Below are 25,600 nucleotides of genomic sequence, written 5' to 3' on the forward strand. Positions count from 1 at the left end.
GGAGTGATCCCAGGTACAGAAATCCCCCTGCACCACCCACCCCAAACCTGCCTGTGATGGGGCAGAGCCCCCCCGGCCTCACCTTCCCGGATGGCCGTGCAAGGAGCCCCCTCCTCGTGCTCCAGCCGGATTTCCTTCAGGGCCACGAGGTTTTCTGTCAGTTTGCTGCGTCCCTTGAAGACGGTGGCGTAGGTGCCCTGGGAGGGGGAGAGAGAGAACAAGCCCTGCAGCCCATTTCCCAGCCTGGCACAGCACTGATATCCCCAAAACGTTTGGAGGAAGGACCATTTGAAGTGCCAGGGCCAGGTCTGAACTCCACGGAAAGACTTGGTCTGAACGTTCCTGGATATTGAAGAAATTTGGCTTTATTGAATTTTGGGATTTAATAAAGAAATCTGCCCTTTGTGTTTCAAGCTGCCCTTGGGACTTTATTTAATTCCTTACAGGGAATTAATAGGATACTCCACAGGATACTCACCTCCCCCAGTTTGTCCAGTTTAACGTAGGTCTCCAGCTTCCCAAACCCAATATCTGACTGTAACAGAGAAAGGAAAACATCACTGGGGGTGGTGTCCCATCCAGGGATGGCTCCACCTCCAGGGATAAGGTCAGGGACACTGGGCAGTGACAGTTTTGGGGCAGACCAGTCAAGGCAGGTGTTTGCCAGCTGATCCAAGCACATCCAGTCCATTAATTTCCTGGAGAAGCTGTGCAGGCAATCCATCAGAAAACCTTCCCAACAGACTGGCTGCTTAAGTGGGATGGATGGACCTGCATCCTCAGCCTTCCCCTGCGTCCCCTTCTCCCACCCACAGCCTGACATGCCACCAGCAGTGGGAACAGGAGCTGTGGTTTGCAAAATGCCCTTTTTGTGGGAGAAGCCCCATGGGATCCTTCTCCCGGTGTCCAGCCTGTCCATGAGTGCTTCCCTACGTCTGGTCTTGCTGTGACTGCTCATTCCTCTGTGTGCTGCTCCAATCAAGTGTGAAAGGGACATTTTCCCACTTGGAACAGTAACTCCTTAATGAGCTGCTGGGACCTGCTCTCGTGTACCCAGTGACAGCAGCACAGCCCCTGCAAATCCATGGATTCAGGTGTCACTCCCGGCAGACCCCCCGAAACTGCAATTTTCTGTGTGGACAGAGACACCTCCTCAGCGAGCTGGGATCATGTGTGTGCCAGGGAAAGGGATGATTCCCAGCAGCACAGGCTCCAAGGCACAGGGCAGACCACTGCTCCTGAAGCTTTAACAAAATGGTGCCGTTCTCCCCCAAAATCCAGCTCCCTCGTTGTAATCCCGGGCCAGCAGCTCTGCCTCCAGCCCACCCCAAGACCCCCCAGCCCTGATCCGAGGGCTCCTGCCACGCTGCTCACCAGCAGATGGAGCTGGATGGACAGCTGGCACCCAGCAGGCAGGGAAAGGGACCCTGGGGAGCCACTAAAGGGGGTCCCCCCACCCCGTGCCCAGGCAGAACCCCAGGTCTGGGGTGCTCCTGCAGCCCCCCCAGCTCTGCCCCACGGGAAAGCACTGACAGCCCACCCAGCTCTCCCAAGCTGGGAAGCTGCTTTCTTGCTCGCTCAGGCTGGATTTGAAGCAGCAAATCCCAGGGGAACAGTGGGATTTTTACTCCACTGACTCCCCAAACCCTCCGTGTGCCCTGGGAACGGCCACGTCCTGAGCAGGGGAACGAAGTGGCTGCTGCAGTCCAGAGGTGCTGCACAACCCCTGGAGCCACATTCCTTATTCATAGAGGGGTCCATGAATATTAATGACACAACCCTCTGGCTGTGTCTATTTTATTGATTAGACAACACAGGCAGGTAAATTCGAGCTCTCCTGTCCTCCTCCTTCCCCCTGAACAGGCATGTTGGCTCCAAAGATGCCTTCTGAGACCTGGCTGTGGTACCTGTCCAGCACTGGGCACTCCTGGGCAGCAGGACAGGTCCCTGCACAGCTGGACACAGGGCACAGAGTTTCTGCTCCTACTCTGTGCTGCTGCTCTGCAGCAAAAGAAAACTGAAATGCCAGCACTAATGCAAGGGCTAATTCATTATTTATCCACATTTGCATTTCAACCAGCAGAGGCTCCAGCACTTGCCAAACTGCAGGAGGGTTCCCACCTCCTCCCACGGGGAAGGAGCCTGGCCTAGGGGACAGTCAGGTGTGTGCACAGGTGAGGGAAGGAATGTGCAGGCCTGGGGAACTGCACAGCAGCACTGAGGTGTGAACGGGGAGGGGATCTGCAGATCTCGGGATCACAGAGTGGGGAGGGGATGCAGATCTCGGGATCACAGAGTGGGGAGGGGATGCAGATCTCAGGATCACAGAGTCCTTTGGGTTGGGGAAGACCTCCAAGACTCAGTGACTGACCCCCACCTTGTCCCCCTGCCCAGAGCACTGAGGGCCACGTCCTTGGACACCTCCAGGGCTGGGGACTCCACCACCTCCCTGGGCGGCCCCTTCCAATGCCTGACCACCCTTTCCAGGAAGAAATTCCTCCAGCTGCCCCTCCCCTGGCACAGCCCGAGTGCACAGTGAGCCTTACGAGGGAAGCCCGTCGGGACATCCTGCTCAGGGGCTTGGGGAACTCCGGGCTCTCCATCTGCAGCTTCTGCAGGAACTCGGGGGGCAGGCGGATGTCCATGGGCAGGGAGAGGCGTTTGCTGACGTCCTGCAGAGAGGGACAGAGGAGATGGGTGATGAAGGGAGAGCTGCTGTGGATGGGGAAGTGATGGGGCAGCACGTGTGGGACCCTCAGTGAGAGGAAAAGGGAAAAGGGGGGGTGATGTGCTCATGGGGATGTGCCTGGGCTCGGTCAGGTACCACGGGGGTGATGCTGAGTCTGGCACTGCCAGGTCCCCACAAACCCAACACCGGCTCTTCCAGCCAGCAGGGAGGTGACAGCCAGAGGTTCCCATGTCCCCCCGGCCCCTCCCCAGCCTGCAGCAGCACTTGCCTCCATGGAGAAGCGGCGCTGGTTGTTGCTGCGGTACCTGACGGCCACCGGGGACTGCCCTTCCACCTCCGACGGCGAGAGGGGGCTGCTGTCGGCCCGCAATTCCCTGCCCAGCTGTCCCAGCTGCAGGTGCCCTTGAGCCAGGTCTGAGGACAAAAAGACAGGAGAGGGAGCTGCTGGAGCGGTGGCTGAAGTGCTAAGGAACTTACTTTTGGAGAAAAGGGAGTTCGAGCAGGGCAGGGACGTGCAGAGATGCTCTGGGGCCGTGGGATTATCTTCTTCCTTCTCTGTGTCTGGGAGGCCAAGGGAATTCCTGCTTTTTGCTCCAGACTCCTGGTGCCTCAGCACCCACAGGGCTCTGCTCTCCAGCACCCCCAAAGCACCCTGTGCATCCCCCTGCCACGAGGGTCTCCTTGACAGACAGGGAGGGGGATGCAGAGGGGGGAACTGCTTCACACCCCAGGCCAACCAGAGCTCCCACATCCCATTCCAGTTCTCAACCTTCCTGCAGCAGCACCCTGAGGTTGTGCAGGGGTGAGTATTCACTTTAACTTCCCAGATTTATCCTCTCAAAAAATGCCACATTAGGCAAAACACCACCTGCACTTTAGGGAGACCGAGGTGCCTGTCCATGGCTCTGGATCCCCCTGGGCTGGGTCAATACAGGAGCAAAACAGAAAGAGAGCCCTGTTTCCAAGGAGTTCACACACACACACACACATCCCATCTGCCCTGGGAACCACCAAATCCAAAGGCATCAGGGCACTTTCCTCCAAGGATGTGACCGTTTCTTGGAAGGTTGTTTGGGATTAAAGGCTGCAGAGTCACTTATTGCAAAACAAACCACTCCAGGCCTTCCTGCCCCAACCCGCTGCCCTGAGCCAGGCACAGCCCCGAGGAGCACAAGAGCTCTCTTGAAAACCAAGGCAGCTCAGGAAAATAACTCTTCTCTCAGGGCTCCAGGTGTGAAGCCTCAGAGTGTGAGCCCAAGAAACCCTGAAAGGAGCGAGAAAATCAGGACAAAATAAGCCATTGAGCTCCTTCTGGTCCCCAGTCTGAGGTTTGCACTTAACCCTCCTCACTCTGCAGTTAACAGCTGGTCAGTGGGAACACTCTGGCACTCACAGACCCGGGCAGAGGCACAGCCAAACCCTGCCGGGTTCAACACAGGTCACCTGGACCCCAGTGAGGTGGATTCCTCTGATCCACAGGGATGCTGTTTCCAAGGGGATGTTCAGGAGGAGGCAGCACCAACCTGGGTGTGCTGGGATGGAGGAGAACCACCTCCCCCCCAGGGCAGGGATGCATTTCTCTCTGAAAAGGTGCGGGGCCAAGCAGGGAGGACCATCCCACGCCCTTCCCGGTGGCCACGCAGCTCTCTCCCTTCTCCTAACTCTGCAGCCACGCTCCAAATTACACCCGGAGGGTCCAAGGATGCCCCACTCTGCCTTCAGACACCCTGCAGACGTCGCAGGAGGGAAACTCCGCAGGGAGGAGGAGCTGCTGCCCCGGGCTGGCCCCTGGCCATGGCCCAGCCCTCTCCCCGGGCTGCAGGGAGACAATCCCTGCTCTGCCCGAGCGCCAGCGATGATCTCATGGCTGAGGGCTGGGCAGGCAGGGCCGCTTTTCACGGGGTGCTGAGCAGGGCTGGGACCTGGCTGCAGTTTGCTCGTCTGATGGATGAGAGGTGGCAGGCAAGTGACCTGGGAAAAGATGTGGTTTTGTGCCATGGTCACCGGGAAACCAGGGAACCTGAGGGGTGCAGGGTGTCCTGGGTAGGCAGCCCACACCTCAGAGGTGGGGTCAGCCCGTGCCACTGGGCTTGAGAGGGCCTGAAACAGCGCCAGGAGGTTTTGGGCAGACAGGAAAAACAAGGTACAGTCACCCCTTTTTGCTTCTCTGGTCCCTTCCCCTCCTGTCCATCTGCTTGTACAGGAACAATTAGGGAACATCCTGAATTAACCACAGGTGTGAAAGGAACGTGGATCAATGAAACTGGATCAATGAAACTGGATCGAATCTTTTTCACTTGCTCATTTCCTAAGCAAATTATCTGCCAGGAAAACAAACAAACAAAGAAAGAAACAAACAACCCCAAAAGCCATTTAAAATCTGACTGAATGGACTCCAACTAATCCGTCTTAAATGATGGTCTGGGTGAATTTGTGCTGGTTCCCATAGGTAAAAAAAAAGCCCCAAAGCTTGGGAAAAGGTGCAGCCTGTCCTGAAAGGTGCAAACCAGCAGCACTGTCTCTTTGAACCAGTAGGTCAGTGTCGATCTCCTCGTCTAAATGAACATCAGATGTGAAGTCAGAGGTCAATCGACAACCTGGATATTCCAGTGCATCCAAAGGGGATGGGAAAAGCGGGTAAAACACACAGGAAGCTTGCAGGGATGAGGGGAAAGGTGTTTGGGCTGCCCTGGGGCCAGAGTGGGGAGGGGGATGTGCCAGCTCAGCACACCCTGGGCTGTCCCAAGGTGCACTCAGGGACTCCCAATCCCACGGGGATGCTCCCCAAGGGCTGGAGTTGCCCCCAGGCTCGGAGGACCCTCCTGGGTGCTCACAGAGGGGGCAGATGTGAAGCTGTGGGCGTGCAAAACGTGAGGGGCTGCTTGATTCTGCTCAGCATTTCCTGTGGCTCGGGGGGGGCCCTGACACCCTGCAAACAACGAGGCTGCTGGGATATCAAAGCAAATTAAAGTGAGACCGCAGACACGGCTGACGAGCCTCCCACCCTTCCAGAAATACATTTAAACACAGCCCCTGCCAAAACAAGCTTTGATCTCCCAAGGAAAGGGGCCAGAACCCTCCACTGCTTGCCTGACTTCTAATTACTCTGCTAAGTGTGAACTCTCAACTCTCAAGGCTCTGTTGCACTCAGAGCTTGGATTATTCATCCTCCTCCCGCCCACTCGTCCTCACCTCTTTGGGGCTTTGAGCTCCCAAGGTCAGATCTGGCTCTGTTTTATGCCGGTGCAATTTGGGAATTACCTTTGCAGCCCTTATCTGGGCCTGGGAGCACAGAGCAGGCAGCAGCTGGTTTGGGGCAGAGCCTTGGCACAGGTAAGAGCTGTTGCTGGATGCCACCAAGTTCTTATCAAAGCAGATGGGACACACCAAGACCTGATACCTCTGAAAAAAAAATGGAGCCTGCATTGTCAGGCTCCACCAAGGTGACATTGCCTGTGGCAGGAAAAGCTGTTTGCTTTTCCAGCCTGGAAAAAGAAAAAAAAAGCCTGTTTTTTTCCCTGTTTTATGGGAAAAGCTGTTTGCTTTTCCAGCCTGGAAAAAGAAAAAAAAGCCTGTTTTTTTCCCTGTTTTATGGGAAAAGCTGTTTGCTTTTCCAGCCTGGAAAAAAAAAAAAAAGCCTGTTTTTTCCCTCGTTTTATCAGCCCCTGTGAGTGAGGTCATGAGAACTCCAGGATGGAGAGGACAGAGCTGGGGATTTCTCACCACACACCCAACAGAGGCAGGTTTGTCCCCAGGAGAAGGTCCTGCCTTGTCCTGTTCCATGAGCCAGGGCAGCTCCTGCAGATGCTCTTGAGCAGCCTGGTCTGGTGGAAGGTGTCCCTGCCCATGGCAGGGGGCTGGAATGAGATGAGCTTTAAGGTCCCTTCCAACCCAAACCAGCCTGGGATTCTATGATTCTTGGGGCACCTTGTGAGGAGGTCTGGCCTCTGCATCACCCTCCTCCCCAAGGGTGGGCACAGACATTCCCAGCCAGCACAGGGTGGGATGTGCAGACTGCCACGCTGCTGCTACCCCCTGATTTCTGATGCTGGAGGGAACCTAAAACCTGCAAGCAACTCCCTGAGGAGCTACACGAGGTGAGGAAAGGAAAACCGATGGTGTTGATCTGAGCTGTGATTAGCACTTGTCTCTGGAGCCAGTGATCACAGAGCCTGAGCTGTCACTGTTGTCACCAGGACAGACAGGATCCCTGCAGGCTGGTCTGGAGCCCGGGGGAGGGCAGAGACAGCCCAGGGGCAGCCCCAGAGATCCTAACAGGGAAGGTGAAACTGCAGTGGAGCTGTTCCATGGGGAAGAGAAGCAGCACAGGAGCTGCTGCCACGGCTGCAGGCTCAGCTCTGCTCCCCACGCCTGGAGCAAAGTTATTTTCCCTCGCTGCATTTTGATCCTCCGCCTGCAAAACCGACCAAGACCTCAGAGAGAACTAAACTCAGAGCCCTCTCCAGGCCAGGCAGCTCCCATGGGGCCCAAACCTGACCACAAACCCTGGTGCACAACCCCCTTCTCGTCTGTCTCCCTCCGGCTTCCCCCTGAGGAGCCTCCTGGCACAGGGATGTGGGTGAGGAGTTCCCAGCCAGGAGGGTTCATCCTCAGCCAAGAGATGCCTCAGACAAATGTGGCTGTCAGGGCCCTCCATAAACAACCAGGAGAGGGGATTAAGGGCACCCTGGAGGTGACTCCTCGGGGTTGTTCACAATCCCCACAGGAAACTCAGTCACGGGATCTCACCGAGGGGAGCGGGTTTGGGGTGGTGGGCACGGCCTGGGCTCTGTGGGAGAGGGATGGGATCTAAACTGGGAACTGGGCAACCAGGGAATGGGGGGCACCAAGGAGGGAAAGCTGGGGAGGGGACCAGGATGTGCCACATCCAGGTGGGAGGATCAGTGGGAGCTGGCCCTGGGAGAGCTCGAGGCTGCACAGGAGGAGCTGTACCCCCAGAGTGGTGCTGGCAGATCCTGAGCCCCTGATGCATTCCCGGGTCCAGGCAGGAGGATCTACTAATACACCTCCTCATGGACTGGTTCTGGTCCAGGCAGGAGGATCTCCTACACCACATCCCAGTCTAGTACTGGTCCAGCCTCTAACCATGGGCTGGGAACACCCTCAGTCCTGGCCCCAGGCTCTGCTCAGACTTTGCTCTTTCTCTCTCCTGGCTACCTCAGGAGCAAGCCCAAAAGCCCAGGGAGGGACTGGCAGATGCTGCTTGCACTGGTTTGCCATCCAGGGGCAAAGAAAGACTCGTGACTGACCCCTCATCTGAGCAGAATAACAGGGGAATCACCTCTCTGGTCTGCAGGGCACAGACAGGGAGCCCGGGCTCCCCCATCCCAGCACAGCTCCCCAAGGAGGGCAACGGCAGGAGCAGCTCTCAGCACCCAGGACTTCCTCAGCCTTGCCCCATTTTATCCCCACAGCTTCTGCACATCTAATTAAGGGCTCAAGTCTAATTATAGCCCTCGCTGCTGGCTGGGGTGTGAGGGGAGGTGTGTGGGAGCAGGGCAGGAGGCCGGGAGGGAGGGACGCTGCTCAGGGCAGCCCGGCTGTGTGGAGAGATAAAGGAGCCTCAGGGGCTGCGGGAGCGAGGAGAGCCAGCTCTAAATTAGGTTACTGCATCTCTCCCTGGGAGCAGGTTGGCTGGCACAGGGACGGTCCCTCCCCACCAGTGCCAGGCAATGACATCATTCCATCATGGCCCAGCCCCTGCTGGAGCCGAGTGGAGCGTGGAAGGGCTGGGCTGTGGCACGGGAGGCAGCAGTGGCACGAGGGGGTGGCCGGGAGTGGCTCAGCCTCGCACCCACAGCAGCCAATTCAGCCCTGGATGGGCCGAGCCCAACTCCAGCCGGTGCCCAAAGGCTCTGCCTGCCCGTGCACGGCCACGGGGCTGAGCTGCTCCCACGCTGTGCCTGCAGCCCTGCCCCTCCCTGGCTCTGCCCCCGGCCCCAGAGCCTGCCCCAGCCTGCACCGAGGGCTGCTCTGTTTGCACAAGGGATGTTAACCCTAAACCTCCCTGGGGCCCTGAGAACGGCCTCCCAGGGGAAGGCTGTGGGTCCAGGAGGAGATGTGAAGCCCAGAAGAGACAGAACAGCCCCCCTGGCTCGGGGGAAGCATCAGCCTGTAGCCCTGGAGAGGGTTCACAGCCCACTTTTGTCCCCCAGAGTCACAGCACGGGGAGGTGCTTTGGGCAGGCAGGAGGAGATCCCACACTTTCCCACTCCCAACCCTGACCACAGATGTGTCATTCCTCCCCGTTTTGTGCAAATACCTTTCCCTCCCACAAGTCTTTCCTTATGCAAGTATAAATCCCTCTTCACATTTAATGACAAGGTGTTATTAATCCCAGGGGATGGATGAGAAACCAGCCCCGACAAAGGGGCAGAAACTTTCCACGCACACCCACTGAACAGCCTGGGGGCTGGAGAGGAGATCCCTGCTGGCAGCACTGACCCCAGGTGCTCCTGACCAGCACATCAGGGGCCTGGGGGCTCCTTACCTTCATTCCTCTGGTTGTTGAGCTGGTTGAACTGCTCCGTGAACTCCGTCAGCGACTCCTCGATGGTCTCCGTCCGCGGGACCGAGAGCGAAAACCTCCTCTTGAAGTTTTTCATCTTGTTCATTTTTCCCTCGTGCTGCCAGAGCCCTGCAGGGAAGGGAGAGCAGGCTGAGAGGGCTGCACAACACACAGGATTCCACCCCCCCCAGCCCCACAGCTCTTGCTCTCTGGGGCTCTGGCAGCACCCCAACCCAAATTTCCCCCCATGTGGGGACCTGCAGGGGTCCCCTGGGACATCCCCATCTCCGAGGCACCACTGCTGTGTCAGAGCAGATGAGGAGCCACGTGGCCACCAGAGAAATTTGGGTTCCTCGTTTTTTAAGAGCTGGAGATTGTCAAGAGGGGCAGGGTGGGCTTCTTTTCCGAGCCCAGAACAGGGCTGTGCACACTCTGTCCCAACTACCAACACAGGCCGTGCCTTGTGGCATCCTTGGAAACTCTGGGAATGCCTGGATCGGGGAAGAGCAGGGTAGACGTACAAGGAAGGCAAGAAAGAGTAAATAGTGACGGAAAAGACTCAATCCCACCCTCCTCCCTGTGCAGGGAGGCCCCTCTCCCCTGGCAGTTCGGGCTCTGCTTTGCCCTTGCACGAAAGACTTTCTAAAAGCTGAGTGGAGCCAGGATGGGCTGGGGGGATCCCCCAGAGTCACAGCACGGGGAGATGCTTTGACCTCTGGGCTCCCTCGTGAGCCCCAGTGACTCATCCTGATGGGCATTAGAGTCGCCTTAAGCCGGAGATCTGATTAAAGCAATAAAACCCTTAAAGGAAGAAAACCCTCCCGGGGCACATGGCAAAGTGTGCTGGGGCTGAGCAGCCACGGGAGCTCGCTCTGGGCACTGCTTTGCTTTTCCTTTCCTGCTTTGGCTCTTCCCAGGCTCAGCAGCACGGATGGGATCAGGCTGGAAGAGCTGTCTGGGCAGGGTTTGGGCTCCAGCACCAGCCCTGCTGCACTCTGGGGCTGTTCCTCCTGGCCAGCACAGAGCCAGCACCCAGCCTGCTGTCCTGGCAGCTCCCTGCTGTCATGGAATCCTGGAATGGTTTGGGTTGGAAGGGACCTTAAAGCTCATCTCATTCCACCCCCTGCCATGGGCAGGGACACCTTCCACTAGCCCAGGTTGCTCCAAGCCCTGTCCAACCTGGCCTTGGACACTTCCAAGGATGGGACATCAGTGTCTTAACCTCAACCAGCCACAGCTCTGTCCCTCTCCCCAATCCCATGAGTGTAGGGATGCTCCTCCACCATCCCTTATCCTCTCACCTTCCTGGCAGGGGATTTTCCATTAACAGCTCTCCACTCCTTAATGTTGCTCTGACCCACCAGCCCAAGGGAGGATCTGAAGGGGCAAATCAACCCTTGGTACCAAGCAGGCACCAAAACTACCCAGAGAGGTTCCTTCCCACTCCAAGGGGCTCATTCCCACATCCCGTGCCTTCCCCCGCAGCCCTGGAGCAGGTCGGCCCCCTACTCCTGGGTGTCCCTGCTCTTCCCTGGCTGTGCCCACTCCCCCCCCAGCCCCCTCCGAGGCTTATCAGCACAAACAAACGGTGATCGCATTCCAGGCTGATGCGATCAGACACAGCATCCGGGAGCCGGCGCATCCCCGTCGCCAGGACAACGGGAACACTCGGGCTGACATGCCTGCATCTGAAAGCTTAAAAGATTACCCGTCAGCAATATAAACACTCCGTTTGGGTGCCTGCCAGGCTCTGCGGTGAGGCATGGCACCCTGCAGTGGGTGAATCCCCTGAAAATCCCTGGGATTCACCCGAATCCTGGGCACTCACATGCCTCAGCCACCCCCACTCACCTCCCGCCCCCAACGCTGCAAACACCTTAAAAGTGAAGGCTCAATCCTGCCTGGAATCGGGGCTGGGGTGTTTGCTGGGGGTGGGAAGGGAGGCTGGAGGCTGCTTGGAGCTGGGAAGTGAGGCAGGAGGATGACAGACACATCCACTTCAGCCTGCAGACACCGAAACGTTTCCTCAGCACGACAGAAACGTGCTTTGACAATAAAGATGTGGCACTGGTGATGCTGCATTAACAAAGTCTCCCTGCTGGCGCCCTCCTCGTGGTCCAAATAACGCCTCCAAGCAGCGCTGTTGCTTTGGGAGGGAAGGCAGAGCTTGACACTCGCTTTGGAGACCTTTTTCCCAGCCCACGGTTCCAATCTGACTCCTCACCTTGCAAGCTGAGTGAGTTCGAACCAGGGCACTGCTGGTGTGTGGAAACACTGCCAGCGTTGCAGGTACCCAAGGAACTAAACCCACCTGGAAAAGCAGGGTCAGGTTTTGCTCCTGACAAAGAAAAAGCTACAGAGGCTCCCGTGCTCGCGTTTTCACGTCGGCTCCAGGCTGGCAAAAAACTCTGCTCCACAAATCCCAATCCTTCCCCCCCCCTTTGCCTCCTACAGGAATGCCAGCAGCTCCAGGCTGCTAAATATAAACCTCCTCGGAGAGGAACTGGGGTGGGGGTAAAAATAGCACCGGGATGGCTCCCTGCCTCTCCTGCCATTCCCGAGCTGCCCCGTGCCTGTTCCATGCTCCCCATCCTCATGGCTCTGGGCAGCTGGGGCTGTTTGTTCCAGCTACACCTGGACCTACTTGGCATCTGTTGATGGAGTTCCCATTCAAGTGTTTATCAGCTGGAATTTATGGGGCTGTTCCTGCCCTCAGCCCTCCACCCCTCCCCAGAGGAATTTGCCCCGGCCCCAGTGGCCATAAGGTTCCCCCTAAAACTGGGATTTGCTCCATTCCTGGAAGGAAACCATCCACAATGTACACGCCAGAAGGCTGCAGGGGTAATGTAGGGTCAGGAAATGTGGGGTCCCCAGCAGGCACCCCGGGGTACCAGGGGCTTCATCCCCTCTCCATCTGAATTCCTTCCGGGAGAAGATCCCCTTTAGAGCTGAAAGGAGCAGCCCAGCCCTCTCCCCCAGCAGGAATTTCAAAGGGAGAATTCCTCTTGGTTTTTGTTGGTTTTGTTTTTTTTTTTTTTTTCCCCACCACGTTTAGTGTCCTAAAGGAAGCAGAGGCATTTATTGACTTCGGGAGAGAAAGTGGCACTCGCTGAGCAAAGCGATGCCATCCCTTTGTTTTCCAGCCCGACAGGAACCGCGGCAACCCCTGCGCTGGAGGCACCGGGGATGGAGGGAGCTGATGGTTCCCAACGTGCGCTAACATGACAGTTGCACGGTAGGACACGAGGGGAAGGAGCAGTTTAAAACTGGCAGTCGGGAGTTTAGGCATCAACAGGCGGAAAATGAAAATCACCCGGCTTGGAATGTGGCCAAGGAACGGGGATTAAAGCCAGCGGGGTGAGTGATCTGCATTTACTGTAATACAGTCGGGTAGTAAATACTTGGCTAAAACACTTCAAAGAGCCCCAAGCCGAATCCCGTCAGGAAAAGCTCCTCGCAGGATCAAGACAAGAAGTTAACGATCCTTTAAACGCTGTGTCACGGGCAGTGACCACACTCAGTGAACCGTTCCCACTGTCCACGTGGATCGCCCTTGCATTAGTACACCCAAAACCTGCTGGTTCCCTGCCCTGCAATTCATGGGACAGGTATTTTAGGCATCACCAGTGAGAGAAACTGTTCCCTTTCTCCTCCAGCACCTGGCAGGGCCTCGGAAGCAAAGCTGTGGAGCACTAACTACTTTATTGCTTTTCACAAATGCTAAGTGCCTCTGTATTTTCCTTACCATTTTAACAGCCTCACGCCCCCATTTCCCAGAGGAAAGAGTGGAAAGCTTGGAGGGAATAGTTTGCTTCTTTTAAGCCTTTTTTTTTTTTAAATTTTTAATCCCCACAGAGATTAACGTGTTTACAAGGCAAAATGAACAGTCCCGCTCAGCAGTCACAGCTCCTGCTTCCAGCTATTAGGTGGCACTGATTCACTCCCGCAAGGATCAGAGAAATGGGGAATTCTGCTCGTGGAGCCCTGTTTGCTCAGCAAACACGGCTATCACAGAACACTAAGGGGCTAAACAACCAACCAACCAACCCAGGCACCAAATACCTGCCCCTCCTCACAGGGCAAAGCACCAAGACAAAGCCAGACCAAACCAAAGCTCCCCAGCACAGCCCCCCCGTGCCAGGCAGCCCTTTCCAGGTCCGTCTTGGCCGGCTGAGGTTCTCCCTCCCAAGCTCCAGCACGGAGGAGGAGCAGGGAAAAGCTGCAGGAGCTGCCAAGGCGTCTGAGAGCAGGAGATGGGAGAGATTTCGGCCCCTCCGTGCTGCACATTCCTGTGCAAACAGGAGCTCAGCACGACCCAAATTCCTCCTCCTCCGCTCTGAATTTCCTCTGCAGGGCCGTGTTCAGGTGCTCAGAGGTGTGTGGAAGGAAATGGGGAGTGACTTGAGGCTGTTCTGGGGGGTCAGAGGGAAACGAGTCAAACACACACCAGGGATGAGTCCGAATTTTCTGTGGCAGCTGGGAATGCTCCCAGGGAGAGGAGGGAGGGGCAGGGAAGGACATCAGCCCCTGACCACCAAATGAACGTCTCCCTGGCCACTCAGCTGTCGGCCTGAAACCCTCCCTGGGGTGCCAAGCTCCCTCCCTGGGGTGCCAAGCTCCCTCCCCAGCACAGACAGAGCACAGCTTGAGTGGGTGAGTCCTGCAGTGGGGACCAGCAGAGCTGGGGCCACATCCTGCCCAGCGCTGGGATGGGCCCTGGTCCCTGCCCAGCAGGCAGAGGGGTTTTCAGGAATTCCTCTCCCCAAAAGGTGAGTGATGAGGGGAGAGAGCAAGGCCAGAGCTCTCCTCCCTGCTCATTTGCCTCCCGCAGCTCAGCCCTGCCTGACATCTCCCCCCTGCCAGGAGGTCAAGATCCCGCAGGGAAAGGAGCACCATCAATTCCTATTAATCCACGGGAGCCCTGCAGCAAACAGCAAGAACATCATCCCAGGGCAGCCACTGCCCTGGGCATGATTGAAAAGGGAGCCTGGCATCCCCAGGGAGCCAGTCCATCCTCACTCTGCAATTCCTTTTTCCTCCTGTGTTACTGCCTTCCATGATCACAAGGGATGCAGCGCACCAGGAATGGGATTGTGGCAGCCAGGACATCACTGTCCTCCCCTGGCACAGCCACAGCTGGGAGGAGGCTCGGGAGGACAAATGATCCTGTGGCAAATGCCTAAGACTGGCTCCCACTCCGGCTCTGACCCTCTTGGAATGCCTTGGCTTCCCAGAGATAAATCAAGAATGAGGACACTTCCTCCCTCCCTCCCTCCCAGTTGGGTTGAATTCCCCTGGGATGCGATGCCCTGTCCAGCACAGCAGTGTTCCCATCCCTCCTTTGCAGAATTCCAGCTGTAAGTTGTTTAATGGCACAGGCACATGGAGCACATACAGATCCCTGAGGCAGACACAGGGATAGCCTGGGAAGGGTGGATGCTGTGGAAAAATTCCTGCCAGCCCAGCCTTTGGAGACTTTACAGACTCATGGAATCCCAGACTGGTTTGGGTTGAAGGGACCTTAAAGCTCATCTGGTTCCAACTCCTGCCATGGGCAGGGACACGTTCCAGTATCCCAGCTTGCTCCAAGTTTATCCAGCCTGGCCTTGGACACTTCCAGGGCTGGGATTATAACCTGTACTCCAGGCAGGGGCGGGAGGGGAAGGAAAGCCCTTTGCTGGATGCACATTTCCCCTCCCATTTGTGCCGGTGCTGACAATGAGCCCAGTAACAGGAGCACACAAAGGAGGTTTGTTCTGCCTTTGTATATTTTGCCTTTCTCAGCCCCGTGTGGTGCAATCAGCAGCTCTCCCTTGGCTCTTCCCTCCCCGGCTCTTGGTGAGATCAGGGCAGCTCCGAGGAAGGCATTAAAATGACAGTCATTATTCCAGCAGCCTCCAAACACTGGGCACTTATTCCCCTAACCTGAGAGAAGTGTCCAGTGTTCAGCTGGAACAACAATAGGCTGCAACTGTGCAGTGTGGCCACCCCACCATCCCTGGGGGGCTGGGGGGGAGCTCAGGGCTCACATTGTCCATGCCCTGACAGTGTCAGTGTTTCCATGGATTCAGCATCCCCGGGGGATGAGCAGCCTGGATTCGCAGCCACTGTGGACCAGCAGGTCCCCTGCTCCATCCCATCCCATCCCATCCCATCCCATCCCATCCCATCCCATCCCATCCCATCCCATCCCATCCCATCCATCCCAGCGGGTTTGCTCCAGGAGGGCAGGCAGTGGGAAATGAGTCTCAGCAGAACCACAGGACTTTCCCCCTCTGAGACAGACACTCCCTTCCACACTCACTCTTGCTACAGCAGCTGTCTGAGTTATTGAGTCTTCATTCAGGGTCACTTGGGAGCTCAGGGCACGTGTCCCACCCTGGATCCTGGCAGTGTGACCACGGCCCAGGAGAGCTGGGAGCAAAGAGCTGTGCTGGGATTGCTGGGGCAGCAGCACTTCCCAGCTCTGGGAGGATGCTCCTGGAGGTGCTGCTGCTGGGCTGTGTGATGTTTAGCCATTCCCTCCCCTCTTCCATGACTCACTTCCACCTCCCATCCCTTTATTGCACGTCCTTCACAGCTCTGGGTACCCCGAGCAATTACTTGCTGAGGAGGAACACGACCAGCAAAAACCAGCCTGGGCCTTGCTTTTATGACACTCCACTGATTATTGACTGCCAATTAACCAACACAATCCAAGCTGCATCCCAGGAAGGTTGGCCCCAGCCTGCCTGCGCCTCAGGAGCCCCTGGAGACCTGATGTCCTGTGCTGGGCTCTCCCAGCGTCACCTCCTGCCATGTCCCACCCAGAGAGGGTCCTGAATGCCCACGGACATCCAGCAAAGTGCTCGTGGATCCTGCTGAATGAAAGACACTCCCAGAAAGACAAACCAAGCCCTGTCACCCCAGCAGCTGGCACTCAGCACTCCCGGGTGGCTGCAGAGGCAGCGAAGGAGGTGCCAAGGAGTCATTCTCAGGAACACAAAGCCTCTTATTTTCTCTCCCAGGAGTGTTTAACCTGTGGCTGAGTCTGTCAGCACCTGCCCTTCCTTTATTGCTACATGGGAAGGAGAATCCACCTTATGGGAGAAGATTCCTGGTGTAGGAGAGCCCAAGTCCCACCGAGCCTCTCCCCCAGGAACATTCCCAACACACCCGCAGCTCCAATCCCGCTGGATGAACCCGTGCAACACCCTCACACACGGGTTATGTGGGGTCTGCTGCCTTCCTAACTGCTGTTTTCTTTCCTCCTTTTCCTTTTTTTCCCTCCCCCTTTTTTAATTAGAGCTTTCCTTCTTTCCCAGCCCACACAGAGCTCCCAGAGCTGCAGGCTCGTCTGTGACTGCAGACAGGAGCACATGGAAAGCCGGGATTCACTTTCCCTGCAGTGGTCAGGAGGAGCCAGGAGGGGTTGTCTGCTCTGTCTTATAACGGAAAACACTGGAATTTTCCTCCCGTGCCCCGTGAGTTCATCCTGCACTCCAAGCCTCCCTTCCTGGCACGTGAGAACAAGGCTGGAAGGAAGGGATTCGCTGCAAAACGAGGGCTGGGGGTGGTTAATCCCTTCTGCTGAAATGTGGGAGCAGCCCCAGGAGTTGGCTTTGCCCGGGGGTGTGACCAGAGGGACAGCTGAGCAGGGGGATCACCCAGCCCTGCTGCCCGGCTCCCCTTTCCAAAAAGCATTCCTGGGGAGGGTATTTAAAGGAACAGAAATCACATCCTGCACACCCGAGAGCCCCGTGGAATCCCCGTGGAATCTGGGAAATGCAGCCACCTCTGGGGCAGGGAAAGGGAGGGGGGGACAGCAAGAAATGTGAGCCAGATTCTGGTGAGAAGGGGATCCCTCCTCTCCAGAGGGATACTGGAAGCAAAGGATCTCAACAGGATCAAACCTCCCCCCAAAAAATGGAGAAGGGTTTTAATACAAACAGAAGCACAATGTTTCTGGGGAGCAGCAGCACCACCAGCACTGGGAGCAATCCAGGGCTCAGCTCTTTGCCACGGGTTTTCTGGGAGACTAGAAAAGCCTGCCTTGCTCTGCCCTGATAAAAAGGGCTCAGAAAAAGGCTGAAACCTCTACAGTCCACCTGGATTTCCATGCCCCCCCAGCCCTGGCATGGGAGGAGGAGCTGGAGAGGCTGCACAAACAGCTTCCCATGGGATTAGTGCTTCCTCCTCTCCCAGCAAGCTCCCAGTTGGGATCCAGCAGCTCCTCGGAGCTGACACTGCTCCTAAACCAGCCTCCCACCGCCCTTGGACTGATCTTCCTGCAGCAGCAGCAGGGAAAGCAGGAGAGGGGATGGTGTTCCTGACCTACTTGTCCCCACTGCAGCACCTCCCAGTGCCAGCTACGGGCTGGGTTTCCCCCAGGACGAAGCTCTGGAGCAGTGGTGCCCCTGGTTGGCATTAGGCACACAAAGCCCTTTGCAGCAGGGTTTCAAATCTGTTTTATTTAAAGCTGGGGAATAGTCACATGGTAGGAAGGTAGCGAGCAAACACTGCCAGTCTCCTTCCCTGCCAAGGATTGAACTAATCTGCTATTTAATCTTAAACCAGTTGTGCACCCACCCTTGGAGGGCTTTGTGCACGTGGATTTTCCCCCTGAGATGTGAGGGAAGAGCAGCCACACAGGTAGGGAGCACGAGGAGCCAACGCTCGAGGAATCAGAGGATTTCAAAGCACTGCAGGAGCCGTAATTGCTTTTGGATCCCTCTCCCCCAGAAGGAGGAAAAGCAAAGCTGCAACATCTCTCATCCCAACCCTTCCTCATCAGGATGATCTCAGAGCCCCAGCCAGGGTGGGATGTGCACGTGGGCACCTCTGTGACCCTTCCTGGCTCTGCTTCCCAGATCCAGAGCCTCCCCACGAGGGAAGGGATCACCCTCCAGCTGGTGAGCAGGGAATTCTGTCCCACTGAGCTGCTGGAGGGAAGGCAGGGGATTTAAAAAAATCCTCCTGAGCCAAGAGGTGGCTGCCAGGGATGCCAGGGTGGTACCAGCACTGTTTGGAGGCAGCAGACTTGGCCAGAGCGTTGCTGCCAGGACGCCAGGCTTTGGGACACCCTTTCCTCAGCACAAACAGCTCCAGGGATGGCTCTCCCTTCTCCTCAAACCATTTTCCTTGGACACAGGGGTGCCACAAGGAGGCTGTGGGTTGCCCAAGAGCCCTGAGAGGCCCCGTGATGGTGAAAGCTTTCCAGGATCCCACCCTGGATCCTGCTGCCTTCCAGGAAACTGCCCCTGAGGGAGCAGCAGGGCATCCTTGCACTGCCTGGGGTCACCTCCCTGCCTAAAATCCTCACCCCAGCACAGCCAGGCACCACCACAACTCTGATATTTCCATGGCAGACCAAACACGGACAGGGCTGGATGGGGAACAGAGAGATCCCAGGTGAAACGTGTATCAACAGCTTAAACACGCCCCAGTGCCTGCAAACCCCCGCTCGCCTCCCCACGGAGGGCAACATTTCATGCATATCTGGGAACTCTGCGAGCACACAGTGTTTAGATAAACCTTGTTCCTTGTTAAACTGTAAATAACATCTGGCTCACCGAGCCAAACCGAGCCCCAGCCCCGTGTCCTCAAAGCTGCAGGGATGGCAGACAAAGCAAGTGTGTTTGGTGGGGTTTAAAGTAATGGATTTATCTCTTTTTTTTTTTTTTTTTCTTTTTTAAAGATGATTTTTCCACTTCGCCTCCCCCCCCTCCCGGACTTTAAAACCTATCCCAACCTTTGCTGAGTCCTGGTGGAGTCCCCCCACAGCTCCGACGTCCTTGACAAGCAGGATTGGTTTCTGCACGAGCCTTGGAAACTGAGGGAGATAACAGAGCCCAGGGGGGAGATAAACAGAGGGAGAGAGCACGAGGAACAGAGATCTCTCCCGGGAAAACACACGGCCCCGGGCTCACAAGTCCTTGGACGCTGCTGGGAGGAGAGAGGTGCTGGGCTGAGCACGTGCCTGCAGCCTGCTGGGCTGTTGTGAGGCATCAGAAGCAGAAACCAACGGAAATAAAATTCAAATATAGTGCTTTCCCCCTCCTTCCCCCAGCCAAAACACCAAGCTGTTTCCTCGTGGTTTTTCCCAGGAGCCAAGGAGACTCCAAGCCACAAAAGCTTGGGATGAGAAGGGATGACACTGAGCAGGGCTGCTCAGAGCTCGCTCGGGTGTTTTCAATCCTCCTCTCCTGCCTCACCAGCTGATAAGTTGTTGCTTCATAGGAAATGCTCGAGATAAGGAAGGATTATAATCCTGAGGCCCAAAGAGAGAGAGGGATTTGGCCTGTGTTCACACAGCAGAGCATCAGTGCCCCCCTCTCCCCACTGCACCCAGTTCTTATCTGCTGGGGTTGGTCGTGCCCACTGCAGCCCCGTGTGCTTGCCAGGCTATGATAGTGCAATTAGTTGCACAATTAATCGTTAATAAGAAGGGATTGAAGGGGATTAAGTACTTAAATAGAACACATGCTGCTAGTGGTAATTTATAAAAGTACTCCTTCTCCCTCAGACACTGTGTCGTGTTTTCCTGGAATTGGAATGGCTCGGATGGACCTTTTCTCTGCACCTTCTGCACTGAGGAAATAGCTGTTTGTTCCATCCCTGTGTGGCTGCACTGGAGTCTGAGGGGATTCAGCAGCACGATGGGCACTTCTGTGCATTCCAGGTTTGCCTCTCCAGGGCCAGGGCATCAACAGGAATGATGGGAAAGCTCCTGCTGCTCCTGCTCTGTTCCAGGGGCTTTGGGAGTTGTTGCTAAAGCAGGAGGCTGGTGGGAGGGAGGGATGTGAAGGTGGTGTGGGGGTGTTGTGCTGGTTTGTTTAATGGAGGGAGCAGTCTGGGGACACAGAGACGCTCTCTGCATTTTAATTTGGATGAGGCACAAACCAATCTCTGGCTGTAACCAAAAAGAGCAGTAAAACCACTAGTTCTGCCTCCTCCTCCTCCTCAGACTCCCCAGGCACACAACATCGTTTCTCTGTCCCCCCTCTCCCTCCCCCCTGCACCAATTTACATTGCAAATGGTGTTTCCAAATTCCTGCCTAAACCCCAGGCACTGCCCAGGTGCTGCCAGGACCATCCACAGCCTTTTTGGGACCCTTCCAAAGGGCAGGAACAGCCCGGAGGTGCCTGGTCAAGGCAAGGACTGCGGGGCTCCAACTCCCACCCCTGCAGCTTCTCCTCCCTGTGTCCCCATTCCCTGCGGCTCTGGGTGGTGACAGGATTTGTGCCGGCCCTGACAGCCCATCCTCCCCCACCCCACACCCACAGCAGGGAACTTTTCAGCCTTGAACCAAACACCAAACCAGCAGAAAAACAAACCCCGTGGCTGCTCTGCCCAGGGCACCCCTCGGGCGCTTCTTGCCTCGACCACACAAGCCTACAGTGAGTCTCCCCTGCACTGGGCAGCATTCCAGACTCCAGCTCTTCCTCAAAAAGTAGATTATTCCAGCTGATGGGCAAGGCCACAGTGCAAGTTCTTCCCCTGCTCTGGCTGAGGTGGCAGTGAGGGGTGACACAGGCTCTGTGCTGTCCCCCAGGTCCTGTGGACCCCCAATAACAGGCAGCATTCCCAGCACACCCATCCCAGTGGCACATGGGGACCAATTCCATTGCATCCCATCCCAGTGAGCCGTGGGGACTGACTCAGTCACATCCCATCCCACCCCAACAGGTCGTGAGGACCAACTCCACCACATCCCATCCCAAAAGGGCCACGGGACTGCATCCATTGCATCCCATTCCAAAGGGGCCATGGGGACTGACTCCATCACATCCCATCCCAAAAGGGCCATGGGACTTATCCATTGCATCCCATTCCAAAGGGGCCATGGGGACTGACTCCATCACATCCCATCCCAAAAGGGCCACGGGGACTCACTCCATCCCATCCCATCCCATCCCATCCCATCCCAGTGGGACATGGGGACCAACTCTATCACATCCCAACCCAACAGGCCATTGGAACTGAATCCATCCCATCCCAAAAGGCCCATGGGATTGACTCCATCCCCTCCCATCCCAGTGGGACATGGGGACCAACCCTGTTGCATCCCACACAGAAGGTCCCAGCATCCCACAGCCCCAGTGGCAGAGCAGCTCCCTGTCCATGCCCAATCCTGGGATAAAGAGAGGCTTTTCAGTCCCAGCTGCTCCTTCACCTCCTCTGGGCAGTGCCGTGCCCAGGGAACACCCGGGATCAATGCCTGCACTGTGGGGTGGGCTGGGAATGCTCCCCCCTGGATGTGGTGTTCCTCAGGCAGGATGGGGAACACTGGCAGCCCTGCCAAGGGCTCCTCCTCCCAGCCACGGCCCCGGGATGTGGCTGTTCCCTGCTCTGGACTAACACTGGCCTTCAGTGCCCCGACTGCAAACACGAAAAGCAAACAGTGTGTGGAGAATTCCAGCGGCAGGAATCGTGTCCTGGCCCGTGGGGCAGGGCTGCAGCCAGACACCAACCCGGCAAAAATCAAAAGGACAGATAAGGGGAGGCTGGGATTTGTGGGACACTGCCTGTTCCTGAGTGCCCCTACTTCCTGTAGCCTGTGGCACAGTGATTGCTGCGCGGTAATTAGTTAATAATTACAAGCTGACCAGCCCTCGGGAGTGTCTGTGGCAGAAGGAGGGATAGGTGCTCCAGGCTGAATGCAGATTTTCCATATTTTCCACCTTGCACTGAAAAGCTTGGAACTGTTTATCCCGGGTCGAGCACGGGGAACAGATGCTGGGAAGGTTATTGTGTCCAAAGGAACCTCGGGAACAGCTCCTGGCCCCTCTGGGGTCACTGCTCCCTCAAGGAAAGCCCAGCAGCTGACCAATACCAGCTGTACTCCAGCCTAGTGGGAATCTGGCTGCTGTCCCCCCTCCCACTGAGACAGGAAAATCGGGAATCTGGAGATGGGATGGGACTCACCCGAGGTCACACAGCAAGTCAGTGGCACAGCCAGGAAAAGAGCCCAGGAGATCTGGCCCTGGATCCTTCCTCCAAACCCTGGATCTTGCCTCCAAACCCTGCATCCTGCCTCCAAACCCTGCATCCTGCCTCCAAACCCTGCATCCTGCCTCCAAACCCTGGATTCTGCCTCCAAAACCTGGATCCTTCTTCCAAACCTTGGATCCTGCCTCCAAATCTGGAATTCTACCCCCAAACCCTGGATCTTGCCTTAAACCCTTGAAACCTACTCCCAAGCCCTTGATTCTACCTTAAACCCTTGAATCCTGCCTCCAAACCCTTGAATCCTGCCTCCAAACCCTTGAATCCTGCCTCCAAACCCTGGATCCTGCCTCCAAATCCTGCATCCTGCCTCCAAACCCTGCATCCTGCCTCCAAACCCTGCATCCTGCCTCCAAATCCTGGATCCTTCCTCCAAACCCTGCATCCTGCCTCCAAATCCTGGATCCTTCCTCCAAATCCTGGATCCTTCCTCCAAACCCTGGATCCTTCCTCCAAACCCTGGATTCTGCCTCCAAACCCCCTCCTGCAGCGTTTCCATTGCTCTGTTGTTCCCAGATCACTGCAGCACGGGATCTACTGGATCAGGACTTGGATCCTCAGTTTCTGGGATCTGCTGAAGATCCCTGCAGGTCCCTGGCTGCGTCCTTGGGCATCCACAGCTCAGCCTTTGCTCCAGCACAGGCCTGGCACATCAGCTGCCAGTCTAAAAGGTTCTCCAGCAAATAATCCAAGTGCTAGAAGGCACAAATCCAAGCTCCAGGTGATATTCCATGCTGGAAGACAGAAAAAACCCACCCCCAAACCGATGAATTTATATGCGTGTGCGTGTTCCCAAGTGCAGAACTGAGGCTCCTGCTCACGAACCTCGTCAGATTTAGCAACTAAAAAAAGAAGTGGCTTCAAGAGTGGGAATTTCTGGGAGGAACTGGAGTGAGGGAAAAGCGATGCCTGAGGGGGGTGGTTTAAGGATAAATCCAGCTGGGATCAGGAATCACAACCCCTCAGTGACCAGCATATTAACACTGACCGAATAATTAAATAGACCCAGTAAAAATAAACCATTTCAAGCGAAATAGAGAAATAGCAGGAAAAAAAACGGAACGTTTGGAATGTTTCTGCTTCCCAAAAAAGGCACATTTTGATTTTTTTCGGAGGTTTCAGTGTTTACAGCTTCAACAGCCTCTCCTTTTTTAATGGAGCAATTCAATTAAAAGTCGCCAGAACAACAGCAACACCCCACAAAACTGGTCAAATCCAGTCCCCTGCCCCACTCCAAAGCCCCCCAGCTGGGAAAATTTGGGTTGTTTTACAGGAAACAGCTGAGCATTTCGGAGATTGGGGGAGAAAGAGAGGGAGAGGGGTCATGGAGAAGCCTCCAGTAATGAAAACATCACTGCATGAGCAAACTGAAAGGGTGCCCAAAAGCCAAACAAAATTCATGTCACCCCAGAGCCCAGACAGAGAGGGGCTGTTTAATGCAGAGCAGCTCGTCAGAGGGAGTTTAAACCTCTGGTTGGAGATCCAGGGCCATCAGTGATGGATTTTCTAGCCCCAGGAATATTCCCCTCTGATAAATGATGAGGACAGAACTCCGGGGTGGTGCCAAGGTGAATTGTTTGGCTGTAATTAATTGAATTAGTAAGAAACGAAATAAAAAAGTAAAAAAAAAAAGGGGGGGGGAAGTAACAAAACAATCGGATTGAATGCACCATTAATTGGAGTGTCTCCACTGGCAATGCAAGTGCAGACAGAAACCTTCCCTTCCCAGGCACTAAGGAAAGGGCAGTAAATCCAACACCACTAAATCCATCCTGTTTGCTCCCTCCTCTCTGCATCCCAGCAGCAGCTCTGATGATCCCCGTGCTCCTGCAGTGCTGGCAGAGGTGACAGGTACCAGGCACTGACAGCTCTGGATCTGCAATTTGCCACTCAAATAATGTAATTATTGTTGTCCTGGCAGCGCCTGCTGGGCCCGGGGATAGAGGGGCTCGTGAGGAATTGTCCCTGCTCTAAAATGCCTGATTCAAAGCCACAAGGGAAGGTGAAAGGGAAGCAAAACCACAGATCAGACCAAGCTGAGATCTTGGAAACGTTCCAACTGAGCTGCTCCAGGAGACCTGGCTCCCGAAAGGCAACGAGCACCAATCCTTGAAAACAGCAGCTCAAACATCCCTCAGCGTGCACACTCGCAGGGTTTTTGACCCTCCCAGCACCCTGGGGTGGCAGGGACGGCCCCCGATGGGAGTCGGGGGCACAGAGAAACCACAAACAAAAGCAGAAGGGCCGGTGCTGGCAGCAGGAGCCAAGTGCCCCAAAGCCTGGAGCATCCTCCCGCTCCGTGAGCTGCATTCCCGCGGGTCCTGCCTGCGCTTGAAAAGCTGCATTATGCATTCAGCACAGGGCTGAGAGAGTTTTAACGAGAGCCCCGGCTGCTGCTCAGGTGTGAAAAGGAAGGGCCGGATTTTCAGCAGAGATCAGCCCAGCGGGCAGGGACGCGCTGCCGGGGACATGTGGACATCTCCCAGCGGGAATGCGGCGCGCCTGCAAAAATCCAGCCTTAATTGCGGGCGGCTTGGAGCCCATCCCCGAAGCAGCGAGGGAGCCCAGAAGGCGAGAGAGAAGACAGGTCTCGAGTTCGGAGACGCAGCTGGAAGGAGGCGAAGGAGGAGGCAAAGAAAGGAGGAGACAGATGAGAGGTGGCAGCGGTGGCAGGAGCGCAGACAGAGCCCAGCCGGCTCCCAGGGCTCACCCCGCTCTGCTCTGCGGCTCGAAAATAATTCCACAGCAGTTTCTTTTCCAGCCAGGCTGCCGAGACAAAGATACCAGCCGAGACTGTGAGCGACTGAGCAAACAAGAGGCAGATGAGCAGCGCTGGCTGCGGGCAAAACGCTACCTGAAAAGAAACCCTGATTAGAAAGAGAGCAAAAGATGCTCTGGCTGATTACAGATCGACTCCTCGAAGTTAATTGTTCACCAGATTGTAATCTGGGCTTTTGCATCTACATTAATCAACAGGTTGCTTTCTGCTCTGGGTTTTCCCTTTGCAAACAGCAGGAGCAAGTGAATTTAGAGGAAAGCAAACCCAGCAGGTCAAACCTCTGAAAGCAAGCAAAGGGCCTTTTTTAAATAGAGACCTTTTGCTGGTGTTCTACCTGTAAAGAAGTAAAGCAAGACCGTGGCAGAGAGCAGAGCTGACCTTTCTGGGTGTCAGTACAAGAGTTACAGCCAGCAGAACTCACTCCAGGCCAGCTTGGGATCTGCTCTGAACTGGCCCCAGAGCCAAGAGCCCCTGTCCTCTTGCCTGGAGAAGCTGCCTTAAGTTTGCCTCAATTCCCCTGAGCGTGGAAGGAGAATTTGGGAGGCTCCTACTGAGTATAAACCTTCTTGGAAACTCTTACTGTTATTTGACACGATTCCCAAACACGCATCCCAG

The 25,600-nt window shown here is 55.9% G+C and overlaps 1 protein-coding gene and 2 long non-coding RNA genes across 4 annotated transcripts in view; 2 read left to right on the top strand and 1 right to left on the bottom strand.

The window, feature by feature from the left end:
• The window catches only part of CDK18 (cyclin dependent kinase 18), a 36,773-nt gene that overhangs the window by 8,564 nt on the left and 2,609 nt on the right, over nt 1-25,600 (bottom strand). Inside the window, exons 2-6 of one of the 2 annotated variants that reach the window (XM_017832221.1) lie at nt 9,201-9,347; nt 2,958-3,103; nt 2,547-2,672; nt 479-535; nt 83-197 (exon numbers count right to left, since the gene is read on the bottom strand). In XM_017832221.1, coding sequence (XP_017687710.1) covers nt 83-197; nt 479-535; nt 2,547-2,672; nt 2,958-3,103; nt 9,201-9,324 — 568 coding nt within the window. In that variant the 5' untranslated portion in view covers nt 9,325-9,347. Of the gene's footprint in view, nt 1-82; nt 198-478; nt 536-2,546; nt 2,673-2,957; nt 3,104-5,950; nt 6,057-9,200; nt 9,348-25,600 lie in introns of those variants that run through there. The other variant, XM_017832222.1, reaches the window with a different exon arrangement.
• Nucleotides 12,461-20,151, top strand: LOC108505836. Its single transcript, XR_001877601.1, has 3 exons — nt 12,461-12,575; nt 16,523-16,681; nt 19,723-20,151. It is a non-coding gene; the product is annotated as an uncharacterized LOC108505836 (long non-coding RNA).
• Nucleotides 22,786-23,849, top strand: LOC108505837. The gene is made up of 2 exons (XR_001877602.1): nt 22,786-23,607; nt 23,687-23,849. It is a non-coding gene; the product is annotated as an uncharacterized LOC108505837 (long non-coding RNA).

Source organism: Lepidothrix coronata, unplaced genomic scaffold (genome assembly GCF_001604755.1).
Source record: "Lepidothrix coronata isolate B3197 unplaced genomic scaffold, Lepidothrix_coronata-1.0 Scaffold199, whole genome shotgun sequence".
NCBI lineage: Eukaryota > Metazoa > Chordata > Aves > Passeriformes > Pipridae > Lepidothrix > Lepidothrix coronata.